This window comes from Chenopodium quinoa, unplaced genomic scaffold, assembly GCF_001683475.1.
Source record: "Chenopodium quinoa cultivar QQ74 unplaced genomic scaffold, ASM168347v1, whole genome shotgun sequence".
Taxonomy (NCBI): Eukaryota; Viridiplantae; Streptophyta; class Magnoliopsida; order Caryophyllales; family Amaranthaceae; genus Chenopodium; species Chenopodium quinoa.
Window position 1 is genome coordinate 3,469,622 of NW_018743858.1, and position 21,329 is coordinate 3,490,950.

Below are 21,329 nucleotides of genomic sequence, written 5' to 3' on the forward strand. Positions count from 1 at the left end.
AATATATGCATAAACGTTTTAAATTTCAACTTATTGATTTATGAATGGTTTTTCACTTCAAATTCTTCCAATTGTAGAACAATGTCTGCAAATAACTCAAACAACAACCATATGTGCCCGGAACTCCCCGAGAAGTTGGCCTTTTCCTTAAACTTGGTCAACTTCAAGGAATGGGAGGAGGAACTCAGGAGAACTCTCCGAAATTGTTCCTTGGAGTATACTCTTGATACTCCCATTCCAAGCTTCTTTGCCAAAGGAATCATGACCGATGTGGCTCATGAAGAATGGTCTTCCAATTGCAAAAAGGTCTCACGACTTATGGCAAATTCCATCTCGGAGATTGGAACGAAAGTCTTACCTCCTATCTCCCGGACATGTTCCTCAAAGCACTTGAGGACGTTTTCAATGTAAGGGTCACCAAGAGTGACAATGGCACCTTTGATGGCCTCGTGTTTGATTTGACTAGGTCACTTTCAAACATGAGGATAAAGCCACCAAACGTGGGATGTCTTTCTAAGGAAAGGCGTCGGCTTTGGACAAAGGTCTACAATGCCAAATTGAGACCCGGTATGCCCCTCCGACCTCATGTGCTTGGAATGACTAGACTCTTCAAACACATGCAGCTTCTCGGAATCCCATTGGAAGATGAGATGGCGGGGCATATCTTGCTTGCTTCACTCCACTCGGGCTATGATGCACTTAGAGTGCATATCGCTGCGGGAAAGGAGACACACTCCCTCAAGGAGGTGGTGCAACTTCTTAGCCAAGACACCTCCTATGGAATGACTAAAAGGCCCTTGAGAGCAAGAAGGAGTTCAAGAAGGTCAAGGCAAAGATGAGATGCTTCCATTGTGGCATGCAAGGCCACTACAAGAGAGAATGCATGCTCTTCAAGGAAAAGGGGAACATTCCGACTTCCTCAGGTATCTTCCTAAATACTTGTGAATTAAGCTTATCATAGGTATTGAATACCAAGTATGACTCACTTTATGTTGCCTTTTCAGGGACCAAGTGAGAAGCTTATCAAGTGTTGGTGCAAGAGCAAGAATATGACGAAGATGGTTTTTCGGTCGTGCTTGCATGCACTATTTTGTCTTTGAGATGTAATTAAAACTAATCCTAGTTTTGTCATTCTTTTGAACAATATTTTGATCGATGGTGTTGGACACCAAGATATTTGAAATGAAAGACTTCTAACGTAGTTGTTTCAAAGATTATCTTTCAAACATATGTTCAAATTAAATTGCATGCTTTACACAAGAAAATAGGAATGATACCAAATGAACTAAGACCATCGAGTCGAATCAAACCTACTTGTGGCATTGTCGTCTTGGCCATATTAACATCAAGCGCATCAAGAAACTTCTTCAAGAAGGTGTTCTTGACTCATTCGACTTAGAGTCATTTGAAAATTGTGAAGGATTCTTATTAGGCAAGATGATAAAACAACTGTTCTCCAAGTTAGGAGAAAGGGCAAGTGACTTATTAGGTCTAATACACACGGATGTATGTGGACCAATGAGCACACCCGCAAGACAAGGTTACCGATATTTCATCACTTTCACCGACGATTATAGTAGATATGGCTATATCTACTTAATGTCGAATAAATCTGAATCTTTTGAGAAATTCAAAGAATTTCAAAAAGAAGTTGAAAATCAAATTGGCAAGAAAATTAAAGCACTTCGATCGGATCGAGGTGGCGAATATTTGAGCCATGAATTCGACAATCACTTGAAAGAAAATGGCATTCTTTCAGAGTTAACACCTCCCAGAACTCCTCAATGGAACGGAGTGTCCGAACGAAGGAATCGAACCTTGTTAGACATGGTTCGATCAATGATGGGTCTTAGTGAACTCCCTATCTCTTTCTGGGGACGTGCACTACAAACTGCAACACTAACACTTAATAGAGCTCCGTCAAAAGTTGTTGAAAAGACTCCATATGAATTATGGACTAAGAAACCTTCTAGGTTGTCTTTTCTCAAGATTTAGGGATGCGAAGCATATGTCAAGCGATTAATTTCGGACAAACTTCACCCCAAATCGGATAAGTGTTTCTTTGTGGGATATCCAAAAGAAACCAAAGGGTATTACTTCAATAATAAATCCGAGAACGAAGTATTTGTTGCTCGTGATGGTGTCCTTTTGGAGAAGGAACACCTTTCCAAAATGACAAGTGGAGGAAAATCGAACTCGACGAAGTTCGAGAGGACGAGCAACAATTTCAACCTGACAAAACTGACAATCTAGATGCTTTGGAAGCATCTAAGAAGATTGGTCATAATCAAACTGACAATGAAAAAGCTCAACCGATTACCCTTCGTAGGTCGCAACGGCAAAGATCTCAACCAGACAGATACCTCGGTATCGTCTTAACCGATGATCAGGAAATCCTAGTCATGGATGATGATGAGTCGGCGACATACAAGCAAGCTATGACGAGCCCCGACTCTGCAAAATGGCAAGAGGCCATGAAATCCGAGATGGAATCCATGTCTGAAAATCAAGTCTCGGACTTGGTGAATTTGCCCGAGGGTTATACACCCATTGGTTGCAAATGGATCTTCAAAGTAAAGACAGACAAGGATGGAAATGTATCAATATACAAAGCTAGACTGGTGGCAAAAGGTTATAGACAAATCCACGAGATTGACTATAATGAAAAATTTTCACCAGTTGCAATGCTAAAATCCGTCCGGATCATCCTAGCGATTGTTACATATTACGATTATGAAATATGGAAAATGGATGTCAAAACCGCCTTCCTTAATGGAATTTTGGAAGAAACTGTGTATATGACACATCCAGAAGGTTTTGTCGATCCAGGCAAAGTTGGAAAGGTTTGCAAGCTGAAGAAGTCCATTTATGGACTAAAGCAAGCCAGCAGAAGTTGGAATCTGCGATTTGATGAAGCCATTAGCAAGTTTGGTTTTATCAAGAATCCAGATGAATCTTGTGTATACAAGAAAGTCAGTGGGAGTGATATTGCATTCCTAGTCATGTATGTCGATGACATACTGCTCATTGGAAACAGCACAAAATTGTTGGAGTCCGTAAAGGGCTGGTTGGGAAAGTTCTTTTCAATGAAGGACCTAGGAGAGGCACAATACATATTGGGCATTAAGATCTACAGGGATAGATCTAAGAGTATGATTGGATTAAGCCAGAGTACTTACATTGATAAGGTACTGGCTCGATTCAACATGGAAAATCCCAAAATAGGGCATTTACCCATGTCCCATGGCGTAACTCTCAGCAAGAAACAGTGTCCACAGACACCTGTTGAGCGAGAAAGAATGAATCAGATCCCATATGCTTCGCTAATCGGATCGATCATGTATGCCATGATATGTACAAGGCCAGATGTATCATATGCCCTGAGTGCAACGAGCCGATACCAATCGAACCTAGGAGAGGCGCATTGGACTACGGCCAAGAATATCCTAAAGTACCTGAAAAGGAACAAGGATAAATTCCTGGTGTATGGAGGCCACAAAGAACTGGTTGTTGAAGGTTACACCGACGCTAGCTTCCAGACTGACAGAGACGACTTCAAGTCACAATCGGGGTACATATTCTATCTAAATGGAGGAGCGTTTAGCTGGAAGAGTGCCAAGTAGAGCACCACTGCAGACTCTACAACTGAAGCCGAGTACTTGGCCGCTTCAGAAGCCGCCAAGGAAGCTATTTGGATTCGCAAGTTCATTAGCGAACTTGGTGTTGTACCCTCAATCAAGGGGCTGATAGACCTCTATTGTGATAACAATGGAGCTATCGCTCAGGCCACGGAGCCGAGAGAGCACCAGAAGGTCAAACACGTGCAAAGGCGATTTCACATGATAAGGGAATGGAAATCCGAAGGTGAAATCAGAATTTGTAAGATTGGCACAGATGATAATGTAGCTGATCCTTTGACTAAACCGCTGCCTCAAGTGAAACACAACAAGCACATTGAGGCGATGGGAATGAAGCATGTTGGAGACTGGCTTTGAAATTCCCTGTACATGTGTTTTAATTAAATAGGATATTTAATGTAAGACACTGTATTAAAACCATTCATTAATGGAGTAGTTAATTTTTGTGCAAAATTATCATTCACTCCATTACTATTTAATTGTGGTTTAGAATTAAATTATGAGTCCATTCGATTTACGGAAATATTCAAAACAGGGTATCAAGACCATGTCTTGGATAAAGAAACACCTGTTAAGTGAATATTGAATATTTAAATCGAAAAATTGTCCATAATCGAGGTCATCTAACGGATGGACGATTGATGACCGCCATAGATTAGTGTGTAGTATGATTTAAAGCACCGTTTCGTGTGCTGCAAGGACGTGACGGTCATAAATCATTTGCACAGGCACAGTTTGGAACTGTACTGGATAAGACCTATGAGAGTACTTTAAGAAATTTAAAAATTATCATAAGTACATTTCTCAAAGACCATGTCTTGGATAAAGAAACACCTGTTAAGTGAACATTGAATATTTAAATCGAAAAATTGTCCCTAATTGAGGTCATCTAACGGATGGACGATTGATGACCGCCATAGATTAGTGTGTAGTATGATTTACAGCACTGTTTCTTGTGCTGTAAGGACGTGACGGTCATAAATCATTTGCACAAGCACAGTTTGGAACTTTACTGGATAAGACCTATGAGAGTACTTTAAGAAATTTAAAAATTGTCATAAGTACATTTCTCATTATGACTATCGGAACTTGTTTCCTCCGACCATGAGTATTGTGAAGTTTTCTTGTTTGAGCACTAGACTCTTTGATGTTTCCTAACGTCTGCTGTAATTGGGGATCATAACGGGAACACTCAGGAGACTATGTCCTCTTAGTAAGAGCAACTTACAATACAAGACTGGGATTGTCCCCCTACTAACAATAGGGAAAATGTTTTGTTGTTTACAAGGCCGCTCGAAGAGCGAGACTGTGAAAATGCATGACCGTGCTCAGATGGATTTTAGAAATCATCTACTTATTGACAGTCGAACTCGGAGATCGAGAAACACTTTTGAACGTAATAAGGATGACAAAGAATCTTACCTTATAGTTCACGAAGAAACATTAAGTGACATAGGAAATGAGCTATACACTTTATGCATACTTGTCCGGAAGGACAAGTGGGAGATTAAAAGGAATGATGTCCTTCCAACAAGTGTATTCTTCTGATAGAGGGTTCAAAATTATTACAGAGCTAATTCTTCAATAAGATCAAGTGATCGGAATGCCTAGGTGGAGGCCGCTTCCGATCAGTAATATCGAGGTACAATTGATATTACAGCTTATTCTTAACTGAACCCTTCGGGTCGAACCCAATCGAATCACCGATCCGAGACGACAAATTAATCCGAAAGGATTTAATGAGTCGACAGAGTTTTACGAATACGGACGTCGGATATCGAGACTAGGGCGTCGAGATCGAGCGTCGCAAAATCACAAAGCGACAAGTATGAACATAGCCCTAGCAACACACTGGTCTAGCCATGTGGATGCTAGGCTAGTTCGAGCTAGCATGCACCTAGCATGGCTAGGCGCAGCCTAGGCGCACCATGGCAGCCTAGGCGCACCATGGCAGCCTAGGTGCACCATCGCAGCCTAGGCGTGCCATGGCAGCCCATCGCAAGCTCTAAGCGCAGCCTAGGCGCACCATCGCAGCCTAGGCGTGCCATTGCAGCCTATCGCAAGCACCACAAGCACCAGGCAGCCCATCACAGCTAGCAGCATGCTAGCCTGGATGCCTGGGTGCGCATGGCAGGGCCACACACGCACCAAGCACAGCCATCGCAGTGCTAGGCACTGGCGAATGTGCATGTGCGTGTGTGCGTGCCTCGCACCAAGCATAGCAGTGCTAGGCACTGGCTGATGCGTGTGCGAGTAGTGCGTGGTGCGTAGCATGATGCGAGGCAAGGGGGCCAGCATGCGTGGCTCGCTAGCAGCATGCATGCTGGCCATGCTAGCAATGGTGCGAGAGATGCTGCGAGAGATGCGAAGGCCAGCATCAGCGCCTAGCACTGGGCAACACCAGCGCCTAGCATCGCCCAGCACCAAGCATGCGAGGCTGCTGGGAAGGCTGGTGCTAGCTGGCTGGGCTGGCTGGCACTGCTAACTGGCGTGCTAGCTGGCAGCAGCCCAGCAGGCCTTGCTAGTGCCGGTTTTGCAAGTGGGGACCATTTCTTGGAGCAATGGCTTGGGGATCAAGGCAATGGTCCCCCAAGCCTTTGGTCCTCACTTGGCCTTCTCTATTATTGTGCCATGTGTCGATTTGTGATTGAATTGATTAATCAATTAATTTTGGAATTAAATAATTATCATTTCACCAACTCTCCCACATTGATGGGAGATTGGAAACCAAGGATTCATTTCCTTATAAATACCCTTCAAGGGTGTTGGGAAATGAACAACCTTGAGTGGAATTAAAAAGGCAACTCTAATTAAGAGTAAACCTTTGATTCGTAAAACTCATAGTTAATTCGTTCGGGTCTTGACTAACCTTCAAGACTTAGGACGCTCGGGTCGGGTCGAGGGTACGATCCATCGGAGATCTCGTGTTTTCGGGATTTTGAAGTAAGAGCTCTTTGGGAGCGAAGCACGTGACAAAGGTATAATTCTTGTTCTTAATCTTGTTTGATTAAGTTTAATATGCTTGTTAATTGTTTAATTAAGGGGCGGGTCTTGGTGGGTTTCCTTCCGCGTAGTGTCGGGTCACTACGTAACCCTACAAAATTAAACCCAACCTCGAATAATAATATGAACCTTTACTCAATTAATTTGTTTGTCCCACAAGTGTGTCATGCTCTTTGTTTTATACCTAGCCTTGGACATGGGTAATTCGAATAAATAAACCAACAAGTATAAAAACTTGAATACTCTAAATAACCAGAAAACACCTTAAACCATGACCAATATGGGTCAAATCCCACTGTAGGGGACCATAGAAAAATATAAATAAAGATTGTACCTCATTCTTAACTTATGATTATCATCTCCTTACCAACATGCCAAGGACTAAGGTAATTAACATCGAGCCTCAAACCAAGAACAAAATAATAATTCTCAACACTTTTGATCTCATACATCGATCAAATAATCATTCACAGATTCATAAACAATATCTCAATAAAGGCACAGGTTCCTAAAATATATAACATAACACATTCAGTTTGCAAAATATCTCAACTCTCATAGGGTAATCAAACTAATACCTAAAATTAATCAATTCTCAACCCAATATGTTATTAGTAACTCTAAAACCTCAAGAACAATACTCCCTAAAACAACAACATTAAGAACCCTAGCATATTGATACAATGATACGATCAATCATATACAACAATAATAACAAGATAATTAGATCTGATCAAATCATAAAATTATATACATTAATCATATATATAAACTCAAGCATATAAATAGCATACAATAATAATATAAAACAATTATACAAACAACTCCAAAATAAATCCGTGTGATTACATATAATGATAAAAATAATACAAATGTCTCCAAATTGATATGATATAGTGTGATTACCTTCCGGATAAAATCAATTCCACAGTCTACAACCTTGATAAAAGTCAATCGCAAAGTCCTAGCCGTAGTAATTGGTCAGCAGCATGCAATGATGGTGGTAATGAAATTATATATGGGTGTACATTTGCTACTCGCATGATTTGATTATAGTGATGGGCTGACTTGGATTGTATTTAATCCAATTGTTGATTTGAATTGTAGAGAAATTGGTGCAAAAGTACAATAAACTCACCCGAAAGAAATTTGGGGAAATTGGTTTAGCTACAAAAGATTAATTGGAATGGAGGCAAAGCTGAAATTAATTAGGGAATAAGGAGTATTTATAGTTTTGTAAACTACCAGAGTCCTATAAGATATAAACTAGGGTTTAAAACATTCCAAAGTATAAAAAAAACTATGTAGATTAGGAAAGTTAATTAATAATTAAAAATTACTTATTTTATCTATGAAAATTTATTTTATAAACTATAATATATTCGGTGTTATAATCTACCCTCTTTAAATCAAGTTTCGACTTTGAAACTTAAAATAGAAAAATTCAGGGTATTACAATCTACCCTCCTTAAAACAAGTTTCGTCCTCGAAACTTAATGTAGAAAAATAACTTACTTGTAAATTTGAGAGAAACTAAAAATTAAACCAAACTTTTCATTATAAAATATATAGATAGAGTATAGACTTATTAGGGGTATTACAGGCCATAAAAACCTTTTTTTGTGTTTTTAATTTAATAAAAACAACTTTAATAAAAATTAAATTAAATTAGTCCAATAATTAAAATTAAACCTCCATTCAATTTTAAAATTAGGGTTCTTCATGAAATTTAATCCTAATTAATTTAACACTTATAATAATCCATTGATCATGTAAAATTCACAATTTATACATAAAATCAATGTTATTAAATTCATGAAACATATTTAAATCGAAATCAAACAAAATAAGCTTATAAAATCAGATTTTTAGGGCTTATTAGGCTTGAATATTTCGAATAAATTAGGGTTAGGGTTCGAAAATTTCTAGCATAATAGGGCTAAAGTTCGGTCCTCTCTAGCCTATTTTGAGTATAATTAAATCACATTTAATCAATTCCAAGAGTCAAATCACATCCAAAGTAATAATTGAACTATAATTAAATTAATTTTCCCTCTTAATTGATTATAAAATTATGAACATGGATTTCAATGAATCGTATTATTATAATCAAGTGTGTTCATGCAAGAGGCTAACTGATACCACTGTAGGGATTTAGGTACTCTAAGCGGAATTTCATGAATCATATTGATACGCACCTATAACAAGATCGCATGCATAACACACAAAAATCACATTAATTATACCTTTGAAGCGTGATCTCCATGTAGCAAGTTGATTGACAGTTAGGGAGAATATAGAGCCCCTAGTGTTACTCCTCTACTTAGTCCACGAGATTCGAATGAGCCGTCCACAACTACTAGATTGGTCGAGTGAAGGGGAAACACTGCGATCACCTTTATGGACAACTGTCACCACCACGATCCATCACCACCACCATACACACACCGACGCACGGAGAGGAGAGAGTGCCGTGAGAGAGGGAGAGAGTTTGAGGGGTTGGGTCTTGTGTTTGCTAACTCGGGTTTGATTAACAGTAAAACTAATCTTCTTCAAACCCTAGGCACCTAGTCTATTTATAATCTTATTATAACTAGACTAGGTTAGAAAGCCCAAAACCCTCCAAACTATTCCCCATGGCCAGCCACCTAGAGAGATAAGGCCCATCATGGGCCTTTTCCTCTTATGCTTAATCTAGGCTCTTTGTATGACCTTATAGGATCCGTTTAATTGGGATTTGACCTATTTTACTAGCCAAAGATCGTTGGTACCTCTAGTTATGATATAACGACGACCCAAAAGAACGAACTTAATTATCTCCATAATTTGATCCATTATATATCTAGTAATTACACTTGATGAAGACATAAATTTTTCATGTGCAACCTATTATGTATATATATGCCTATTTATATTTTTGTGGGGGAACTCCTGGAATTTTTCAAGGGGGATCTACTTGGAATTTTCGGATCTCCCTAGAAAATCTGAAAATTCTAGGCAAATTTCATGAAGACCCCCCCTGAAACTTCCAAATAAAAAAAAAGAAAAAAAAGAAGCAACAAATACAAAGGACTTAACGATTTCATATGGTCCGTCGGCCTCTCCGGTGGTTGGTGGGTGGTTGCTCGTGGTCAATAGGTGGTGGGGTACCAAAGGTAGAGAGTGAAATTGGTACATCTTCTAAGGGCCATGTTCGTAAAGTCATGTTAAAATACGGGCGTTACTCGGTAAATACCAGACATAGTTTAGAAATTCACGTAATAACTCCACTGTCTTATCTTACATATTTTTTTTATTATCCTACCTTACGCCACAACATCTTATTTAATTAAGTCAATAAAACCTCATAAAACTCCAAACATTCACAACTCTAGCATTTAAGTAAAAAACAGAGGGAGTATAAAATTCTCTATTTGGACCCCAACTACTAATTTTCCTAAATTTTATCACTTTATTCTCTTTCTACTATTATCACTATAAAGCCGAGGGAGTACAACAAGAAGAAAATTGCACTATTTAGGTCCATAACAATCTTTCAAAGAATAAGTATATTCTACTCTGACACACCAAAATATAGATTCCTTTATAAATAGCAAATTTTCTTATTTTTACTTCTCGATAAATAAGGACACGACGATCTTGCAAAAAGACGTTCCTAATCTACAAAAATAAAAGGTAATTTCGTGCGAGGCGCATCTAACAATTTTCAACCAAGACTTTCAAAGAAACCCCCTAGCCGCCATGGCTTATGATGTTGACCCCATCTACTTCTTTAATCTCCACCCCTAAAAAAATCACAAAAGTCTTCTCTTCTCCTCTCATCTCCAACTTTGTTGGTTAACCTTAACCCACCTTCCTCCTTAACCCCAACCACATTCTCAATTTTCACACCTAACGAATACCCAAAACTCTCCCCATCTCCTGGAGCTCATTCCCTGAGCTCCTCCCCCCTTCTCTCTCTGCCGCAACCACCACCCTAACCACCGCGCAAATCTACCCTCTCTCCACCACCTCACCATCTTATCCACCCTTCAATTCGTCGAAACCCTAATCGATCAATCAACCAATTTCCCTTCAATGGAGTTCTTTACTCTTTAGGGTTTCCACCCCCTTTTCCTTGCCATCTCTCTGACACCAACCTGCTCCGTATCTTAATCGATCTTACAATATTCGTTTTTATGGCGATCCGATACACCGTCTCTTTTTCCGCTACCATTGCCCAGAACATCGCTTCCTCAGCCAGTCACCGTGTTACGAATTACCGATGTATTCATGATTTTGTCACGAAGCCTCGGGCAACGGCTGCGAACCCGAATTTGGATTCGCGTAAGAATTACCATTATTCTCATCGTAATAATAGCACGAATAATCAGCCGGATGTTAGGCGATCGAAGCCGAGTTCGAGTTCTAGAGGTAAGACGTCGTCGTTTAGTACTTTTGCTGCGGATTTGATTACTGGGAATAGTAGTAATAGTAGTCCAGTGGCTGCTGGGTTGATGTCGCTGGTGAATTCCGCCATTTTTGGAGGTTCAATTTCGAGTCCAATGGGGTCAATGGGAGTTGCGCCGCTTCGGGGTGCTTCGATTATTCCGTTCTTGCAGGTTTCGAAATGGCTGCCGTGTAATGAGCCTGCATTGATCCGATCGACGAGTAATGATGTAGATAGAGGAGGGACTTCGAAGGTTTTGGATGAGAGTAAGATAATGAAGAAGGTTGAGAGTTTGAATTCTGCTTCAGTGGATGTTTCTAAGGTGATTTCGCAGCAGAAAGTGATTGATAGGAAGAGCTGGCTGTCTAAAATGTTCAACTTCTCGTCGGACGATGCCAAGGCAGTCTTCACTGCTGTCACCGTTAATCTGCTGTTCAAGTCTTCCTTAGCTGAGCCGAGGTCGATTCCTTCATCGTCAATGTGCCCCACGCTTGATGTTGGTGACCGGATATTGGCTGAGAAGGTAGTTTTTTTTTTATTTTTTTATATTGACTTAGAAATGTGATTTATCTTATAATCTTGAATTGGTTTGTTATTTGACAACTTCAAATTATGATGTGACTATGAATTTACAAATGCAATCAGCTTTAGTGTGAGTGATAAGGGTAGTTGTTCATGTTAACATTGTTTGAATGCAATCAGCTTTAGTGTGAATGATGAGTGTAGTTGTTCATATTAATATTGTTTGTGCAAAAATTGGTGTCAATTGGTTTATTTGATATTTGTTTGGGTTGATTCATGTCAGTAATGGTGATGCTGTTCTCATTTAGTCCAGCAAATTTTCTGATTCTCCCACACATTGGTTGCTATAAATAAATTTCAGGAAAATTTAGCCATTGAATGGAATTGAAAGTTCTATAGTACCAGTATTATGCTAAACCGAGATGTTAAAACTTACTAGTGTTTTGTTTTAAAGGGAAATTTTTGTTAGTAAGAAGTGATACAATATCTAAAGTATGCTGCCCCTAAAACTTTAGGATACTTTAAGTTTGATTGACATGAATGTGGCAAAAAGGAACTGATAGTTTGTTCACATTTTGTGAAGGATTGTAGTATGATCTTTTGTGCTTTGGTTGGTCAATATTATGCTATGCCTCTGGGGTGCTGGTCCTGTCTCTGCTAGAGCAGATATGTTATGCAGAAAGAAACTCAGGCAAACAGTGACCATTTATTTGATTTAGATTGCTGCTTCTGATGATATTTCTTTTTATAGTGGAAAAAAACAACTTGAAAGTATCAAATTATCAAACTCTTAACACAGATAACTTAAAATAACCCCTTTTTTTTTTTTTTTTTTTTTTTTTTTTTTTTTTTTTTTTGGCAATGTGTGGTGTAACAGATGGTTTGTACTTGAATACAGTTTAAAATCATTTCATTTTCTTTCCTAACAGATTAATAACGTTCTTTTGCAAGTCATTTATAGTTTCTCTATATTTCCTTGGGAATGAGCAGCGTGTAATTACTGTTAACTGCTATGAAACATTTGTTGAACCAAATTTACATCTTTTATGGATATATATGAAGCTAATAGATTGAGGGTGTTTTAACTCTTTAGTTTCTTAAAGCATTGTCTTTCTGTTTAAGTCTGATGGAATTCTGGAGCTTATGAAGGTTAAATTGTGTGTTCTTTTTTCCAGGTTTCATACATCTTTAGGCAGCCTGAGGTTTCCGATATTGTTATATTCAAAACACCACCGATTCTTCAGGTACTGTTTAAATTTAAAATCTGGGCTTCAGCATGGCATGCTAAAAGTTCCTCTCTTCCTTTTTTTAGTTTGTCAAGTGACTACAGTGATTGAAATTTTAGTGTTTCAAATTATTCAGGAAATAGGCTTTGCCACTGGGGATGTATTCATCAAAAGGATTGTAGCAACTGCTGGTGATTGTGTTGAAGTGAGTATTTTCTATAGGTAATTGTACTTTAGTAATTATGCTTCTGTGGATTTTGTTTCTTGGTATAACTTGGTCTAAATTAACTCTGGAGCAGGTGAAAAATGGGCAGTTGTTAGTAAATGGTATTGTTCGTGAAGAAGAATTTATATTGGAGCCATTAGCTTACGAAATGGATCCTGTGGTATGTTCAGAAGCCTTGACTTTACCCATTCTGTCGCTTCCTTGACATGCTCCTAGAAGTACCTTGTTGGAATTCGCTAATGTCCTTCTGCAAATGTTTTATGCAGATTGTGCCTGAAGGCTATGTCTTTGTGATGGGAGACAACCGCAACAACAGCTTCGACTCTCATAACTGGTAATTTTGCAGCTCCTATTCTTTCGGTTTATCCTTAAACTCTTATTTTAAGCCTAGAAAGATTAGGCTTTTGGCCCATGTTATTACCATTTCCTTGCATCTTTCTGTTTTGTGGCAGTTCAAGATGATTGTCATCCATTTGAGAATTGCAGAGCGCAAATTTGATATTTATGTGGTGTCATGCTAATTTCGTTGCTAATCTGGCTTCTTTATTTTTTACTACAGGGGTCCACTCCCTGTCAAAAACATCGTTGGCAGATCAGTGTTTCGATACTGGCCTCCAACCAAATTGACAGACACTATATATGAACCACAAGCAGAAAACTGTAATGTTGCAGTTTCATGACAAGTTTTCCATCCTTCTGTTAGACGAAGAGATTCTGAGTTGATGGTGTCGTAATTAGTTCAAGGAAGGTGTCGACCTCACTTAAATTTTTTCTTGTAGCGTTTTTCTCTGATAATACCAACAATTGTGCATATTTTTATTGTTTGGGAGCTATAGTTCCATATAAGTGATTTAACACAATTTTTATGATGGATTATGACATTATGTTGTCCATCGAGTGTGACATCATCTCAATTGGTCTGTGCTGTAATGGTTGGTTCATTTTTTGTACGACACTTCAATATTTTGACTTTGAATATAGTTGACAAATGGTGATTTTGTTTCATTATCTTGTATTCTTTTATTTACCATTCTTAAGCATTAAGCATTATGGATTAATGGTTTTTCTGGGAGTACTTAATGAATGATTATATTGAGATTGTCTTAAAGTTCCAAGGTTACATTGGTATTAAAGCTATCACCTTTGGGACGATATATGATCACATTGGTATAAACTCAATTTTCAAAGCACAGAAAAGAAAATAAAAATGATTAACGTTTTTTGTTATATAAAAACTCTGAACTTGTACAATACGTGTTTACTTAAATGCTGTGAGTTACTATTCATAACTTGTTACTGTATATCAAAGTAGGCTAGGATGTTACTTACCAGTAAGAGAGTAATCAGCCCGAATGCGAATTTACGTCATGCATGAGCAAGCTCTAAAATTTTTGGTCAAACAATAAAGTGTGTACTTCGTATTCGCTTTTCTTAAGAGCTAAGAAACCATTAGATCAAGTGTAATTAAAACAATAATGAATAGGTGCACCACTGCCTATAAAATGAATATGTAGTTAAAAAAAAAAAAGAAATATGAACACGTAAAAAAAAAAATGAACATTTAATAATAAAAAATGAACACATAAAAAAATGAACATTTAGTGTTTAAAAAGTGAACATGTTAAAAAAAAATGATCATTTAGTATATTGAAAATGAAAATGATAATCATAAATTGCTGGACCATGACCTTAAAAATGAACATTTAGTAAAAATAATTATGAACACGTAAAAAAAAAAACATTTCGTAATAAAAAATGAATACTTCAAAAATAGTTATGAACGTTATAATATTAAAAGTGATCATTCATCGTACAATCATAGAATAGTTGGACCAAACCTAATAAAATGAACATTTTATAACGATATATGAACAACTTAGATAAAATAAACATTAATGTAAAAAAATGAACACGTAAAAAATTATGAACAATTAGTATACTAAAAATGAACATATTTTTCCTATATTCATATAAATTCAAAATCATTGTATCTAATTATTAACAGAAAATAAAGATAAGATAAATCGTTAAAAAAAATGTTCAGTTTTTATGTACTAAATGTTCATATTTATTGTATTAAATAAATGTTCTATTAGAGATATGATATCATCAATACGAAAAATATATGTGTGATATATTTTTCGTATTGATCTTATTAGGAGAATAATATATTAATCTTTATTTATGTTAAAGATATTAGTTAGAGAATATATCTTTAGGTTTATGGTTATACTGATATATCTTTTAGGAAGATTGTTTCCTATCTTATGATATTAGGTTTTGTATAAATACTCTACCTATTGATGAATAATAAACAAGCCATTCAATTCTATTTTTATCTAATTTATCATGATATAAAGAGTAGGTTAAATCTTGGGACCGTTCACAAAAAAAAAAAAAAAATTCCCCTGCCGGTGGATTGGAAAATTAAACTCACCGGCGGGATACATAAATTTTACCCAAAAATTCCGCTACTTTTTTTTTTTTGGGTATACGTGATTAATCCATCATATATGATGGCAGGTGATTTTTTTTGGAGTATGTGAGTGAACTTCTCCCGTACTACATCTCCATGGAGATGGAGAAAAGCCACGTTTGGCCCAATTTTTTATTTAAAAAAAAAATTAAAAAAATCGGCTCTCTTGTGTCATGAGACAAGATATATTGGTTTTTCTTGTGCCGTGATACAAGGTTCATGTGTGTGGTTCTCTTTGTGTTATGAGACAAGGTTTGTGATAGGATTCAAGCATAATTTTGCTTTTTGGATATGAGTGTGGGTTTTGCTCTAAAATAAAACCAATAAGATATTTGATTGTGGTTTGCTCTGAAAAACCAATATTTGATTAGAGCTCGGTTTTTCTTAGGAAAACCAAAATACAACGAGTTCAAGAAGAAAAGACGTTCTCGTTGTAATGTTATTTTTACAGGTTCGAAAAGAATGATGTTTCTGCTTGGTTGATGATTGATGAGTTCGAAAAGCGCAACGTTCTCATCATTGAAAAAAAAAAGAAAAAAAAAATTGAAGGCGACATCACAAGAGTGTGTATCTTGGCTTCAACAAATTGACGAATTTCCATTCGCAACGTTCGTGTTACTGTTGTTACAATTGCGGAAGGGTATTAGAGATATGATATCATTAATATTGGAAAATATATGTGTGATATATTTTCCGTATTGATCTTATTAGGAGAATAATATATTTATCTTTATTTATGTTAAAGATATTAGTTAGAGAATATATCTTTAGGTTTTGTAGTTATACTAATATATTTTTTAGGAAGATTGTTTCCTATCTTATGATCTTAGATTTTGTATAAATACTCTACCTATTGATGAATAATAAACAAGCCATTCAATTCTATTTTCAATCTAATTTATCATGTTCATTTTGTACTAAATGTTCAATTTTAAAGTACACCGTGTTCATTTTTTTTCTCCAAAAGTTATACACAAATATTAACAACTTAATTAAAAAAATCTAAAAATTGTAATAACAAACGAATTCAAGATGTAGCAACTCAATAATTCATCACAAAACTTCATCAATTAAATTAATATTCATAACAAATTCAAAAATTCAATTGAAATATTCTAATTCACCTGATTCATCAAAAAGTCAATTGAAATTTATCAAACTCCTCAAATTGAAATTCATCAAATTATAAAATCAGAAAATCAATTACAAATTCAGCCAAAAACTAACCTAATTAAAACTAATTAAAAATCAACAACACAAAAACTAACCTCCATTGATGATTTCTTCTGAATATCAACCAAATTCATAATGATGCAGAAAACAAAAGAAAAAAGAAAATGTCAAATGAAAGAGAATAAAATTAAGAGAGAAAATTGCATTGCAAATTATTATGAAAGTGAAGAAAAAATCATAAATAAAACAAGGAAATAACTAAGAAAAAAGAAAGAAGAACACTATAGGAAAAACTTAAAGAAAGAAGGAAGAAGAAGGTAGCTTGCGTTTTGTTAATATATTGCTGCGTTTAAGTGTGATGCAGCTATCTTAGCTGCATAAGGATGCAACTAAGAATTTGCGTAATTAAAATTTAGGTGATCACGGGCAAGGCTACACTTTATTTCGGGCCAAAGCTCTAAGTTGAGCCCATCTTCAAGCTAGCAAATTGTGGCTAAAATCTGGCAATTTTTACCTATTTTATGTGGTCCAAGAAAAAACCATGTCGTTTAAAGCAACCACTTGACTTCAATACATCTTCTTCTTTATGAATGGTGGTATAGCAAAAACCTTAACTAATTGTTGTCAAGTGGTTCCTTCTTGGTTTTTCTCCTTATGAGGGTTTTTCTTGGTTCCCTCTAGGATTTTTCCTTTACAAGGATTTTCCAAGCCTCCATTGTTAGGGTTTTTTTTTTTTTTTTTTTTTTTTTTTTTTTTTTTTTTTTTTTTTTCTTTTCTCTTCATCATTATCATCACTTTTTCTCTTGATCTCAGTTGTAAATATTTGTCGGGGCTTCCAACGATGTTCTTACCGGCGGCAAGCCTCAAAAATCTTTTAATTGCTTTCAACAAATTGATCTCATCCTTGTGATGATGGTTTTTCTCGTGTCTATTTTCATTTTTTTTGTTTGTATGGCGAGAATTAAAGAATTATGGTTTTATAATCTCCATAAAAATCCAAAGGACCTCATAAGTATTTTCACTCAAACGACTATGCATTAGTGGATTTCAAGCTGAACCAGAGCTAACTCACAGATTGTATTGTTTCATATGATGTTTTTTATTAAGGCGATTATTGATCGAATTTGCAATGTATTTAGTTTTAAGGTGTTATATACTTGTGCTGGAATTCTTGATTTCTTAAGAATTATATGTAAGTGTCGTTTGACTATATTTTATTAATGAAATCACTTTTCATCTAGTTAAAAAAAAAATAAAAAAACTTAACTACCTCAAATACAATCAAATTTCTCTATAGTTATGATAGCAAATTTATTCCTCGACCTTCCGTCGACGGTCTCACTTACGTCGTCTTTGTTCATCGTGGAATCTCCTTATCTAGTTAGCACTTTCTCTTTCTTCCTCTCGTAATTTTTAGTTTTTTTTTTTTTTTTTTTTTTTTTTTTTTTTTTTATTTATTTTTTGTCAAGTAGTGTTGGTTTTTAGAACTAGTTGTTTCGGGGTTTTTTGGAGTCCCTCGGGAGAGTTACAATTCCAAGAATGCGCGTCGACCGCTGTACCTGTAAAACCACGGAAACTCCGGTTGGTTGGAGTTCCGCCTCCGACGATCAAGTTAGAATGTTTTCGGATGTATTAAAGTGCCGAATGTAAAGGTTTTTCTCTTGGATTCTGGGAGAATTCTGCAATTATTATTGCTCGGGTTTTGTGTGTATATTTATGAATGTGTAATAAATGAGGATTTTCCTCTATTTATAGTGAGAGGAGATTAGTTCTCCTTTCATAGGTTAGAGTGCCACGTGTCACTAGAGGATTGGTTCTATCAGAACCTCTCTGATGATGAAACGTGTCAGCATGCGACGTGGACAGGGATATTTTACCCTAAACATTTTCCCCTCACAGGTGTGACGTGGCTTGCCACGTGGCACCTGTGATAGGTGTCATACTCTGAGAAGGTGACGTTTCGTCTCCTTCTCTTTTTTTTTTGAATTCGAATTTTGAATTCGAATTGGGAAGGTGACGGTTCGCCTTCTAGGTGTTTCTATAAGTAGAGATCCCCTCCCCTCATTTTCACACTTTGCATATTTGAGAAATTTTTTGTGAGAGAAAAGAAAAGCTCTAAGACTGGCTGCTATTTTATTCAAAACCGCCTGTCTCTTCTTCACTCAAACGGCTACCGCCTGGGTACCCATTACTCAAAGCTCATAGGTACCGCCTGATCATAATAAAATTCTTGCCCTTTGCTCTCAATATACCCTCACCCGGTCTACCGTCTGGGGTATCATCAAGCAAGATTTTAGAGAAACGGTTGGGTTGCTCAACAATTTTCAAATGCTCTTGAAGAGGGTACATCCGGAAAACCGTCTGGGCTTCTTCTCCCAATTTCAGTTGTGCTTCAAGAGGATACATCCGGGCTACCGTCTGGGTATCTAGCAAGAAACAAAAAGATTTCCGGCTGTTGATCCGGATAGCCTACTTTCCCCTCACTCAAAGCATCTTCAAGGTACCGTCTCTACCCCTTGCAACGTTTTTGAGTTTTTCCGCTTGTATAGCTTGTAAAGAATAATGGATTCACCCAACACACACACGGCACGACCTAGGACAGTTGTCAGCCGGTCACCGGATACGGCTGAGTCTAGGACTGAAGATGCCGTCTGGGGGTGTTTGGACCACCCTTACTCTTCTGCGAATCCGACCGTCTCTGTTCATGTGCAGGACAGAATGGCTCGGACGAGATGGACGATTGTAGACCCCGAATACCAGTCAGAAGGCTCAACCGAATCTCCGGCCAAAATTGTACATTATGACCATCCGGGTGTACCTAGCACGCCCGGAGATGATATCTTGGACGATTCCGAGGATACAGGCAGTGAAGAGACCGTCCAGCAATCAGACTGTACAAAATCTACCATGGAACCGGATGCCCCCCAAGAGGATGAGGAGGCATATAAATGGCCCTCCATCAATAATCTAATAAAGGCGCACATGACCGCTAGGGATGTGGTCACTCTAAACGCCACCTTACTCGGGTTTTTACAGAAGTGCCCGGTTGGGGCAGGATGGGAAATTGTTATGCCGCCTGTAGAGGCAACCGTCGTCTGGGATGACAACCTTGATCATGCCGACGATTATTTCGGCTACTATGAGGCGGCGTTCAAAGCCGGCCTCCAGTTCCCCCTCCATGATACAATAAAAGCCATTCTAAGGGGTTACGACCTTGGCGTTTGGCAATTAACACCCAACTCTTGGGTGAATATACTAGAATATATAGCCGCCTGTGAGATGCAGAACATAACGCCTAGCTGGGAGGCGTTTGCACATATGCACTAACTCAGCCGTGCCCCAGGTGGCTGGAATGCGTGGTATACATTGACCACGCATTCGGAATACATGATGACGCTTGACAAGCTGTCAAAATGGAGCAGCTATAAGAGCAAGTTTTACTTGGTTTCTTCCCCATCGTTGCGTCATAACCACCAGTTGCGTCGCTACAACACACACCCGGCTCTCCTTCGAAAGAAATGCGCCCTTCCTAGAGTACCGGAAGAGGCTTGGACACAAATAATGGAGACGGGGCTCTTTAAGAAGACCTCCCTGCCTTTGGATGATGGGACAAATGTCATTGTCCCCAAGAACTGGGTCCCTCATCCGGATTGGCTAAAGGACGAGGCGTTCCTTTCCGCCTGCGGCCTTAGCACAATGTTTAGCAGACGTATGTTGACTGATAACCGACATTTTATGCCGCCTGTATCATTCTTGAATGACATTTGACTTTTTGATTTTCTTTTTTGCAGAGAAAGGATTAGAGATGGTGCCTCCTAATAAGACGTCTGTTAAGTCTGCTACACAGATCCGGAAGGATCAGTTGGAAAAGAAAAGGGCCCAACTGGTGGCCAAGGATGATGGGGTAAGTGCCGGCTGAGCTCTTTTACCGTTTGCGTGGTTTGATGTTAACTCTGTTATTAATTGGCTGTTTTGCTTTCTTTTGTAGACGGGGAGCAAGAACGTTCCTCGTTCTTTAACAAAGATGTTAAAGAGACCAGGTGAGGAGCCCTCCCAGCTTGCTTCTAAATCCAGGAGGGTACCGGCTGCCCCTGCCTCTTCTAGAAGGCCGCCTGTGCCTTAGAGGCCCACCTCAGCAGGCAAAAGCCTGAAAGACCTTGGCCTAAGCACAAGGCCGGCTGAGGTTGAAGTGAGGGAGCTCGAAATTCCCTCAAGCCGACTGCTTGCTTTAGCGTCCGGCTCTAATGCGGCTGGGGGTGGGATGACCCCTCAGCCTGAAAATGAAGGTATGGATCTCACCTTTGATCCCCTCTGGCCGCTTGGGCCTATGCGAGTCAAGTCCCAAGCTACCTAATCAGGGATTCTTCAGGCAGCCGGCAAAATGTAGGTGCCGCCTATGCTCAATACTTAACCAATAAAACCGTTGATGTAGATGCCTCTTCTCGTTGGCCTGAACTCCAACAGTACGCTAAGAGGATGCTAAGGACCCTAACCCGGTCCGAAAAAGAGGCGGTGCCGGGTGTACACTAGGTCAACATTGACCGCATTAACTCGCTGCTAGCTGAGGTAATTGGCCAGTTGGGGTGCTTTTGTACAATTTTACGCTTTTGCCGGTTGTAGTATAATTGAAAGACTA

The 21,329-nt window shown here is 38.1% G+C and overlaps 1 protein-coding gene across 1 annotated transcript; it reads left to right on the forward strand.

Annotated features, from left to right (window-relative positions):
- Positions 1-10,275: 10,275 nt before the first annotated feature.
- On the forward strand, positions 10,276-14,049 carry LOC110686423 (thylakoidal processing peptidase 1, chloroplastic-like). Its single transcript, XM_021863036.1, has 6 exons — positions 10,276-11,593; positions 12,768-12,836; positions 12,955-13,023; positions 13,118-13,204; positions 13,311-13,378; positions 13,604-14,049. Exons 1-6 carry the CDS (start codon positions 10,820-10,822, stop codon positions 13,722-13,724), a joined length of 1,188 nt encoding a protein of 395 aa, XP_021718728.1. The 5' UTR covers positions 10,276-10,819; the 3' UTR covers positions 13,725-14,049.
- The last annotated feature ends 7,280 nt before the right edge of the window (positions 14,050-21,329 follow it).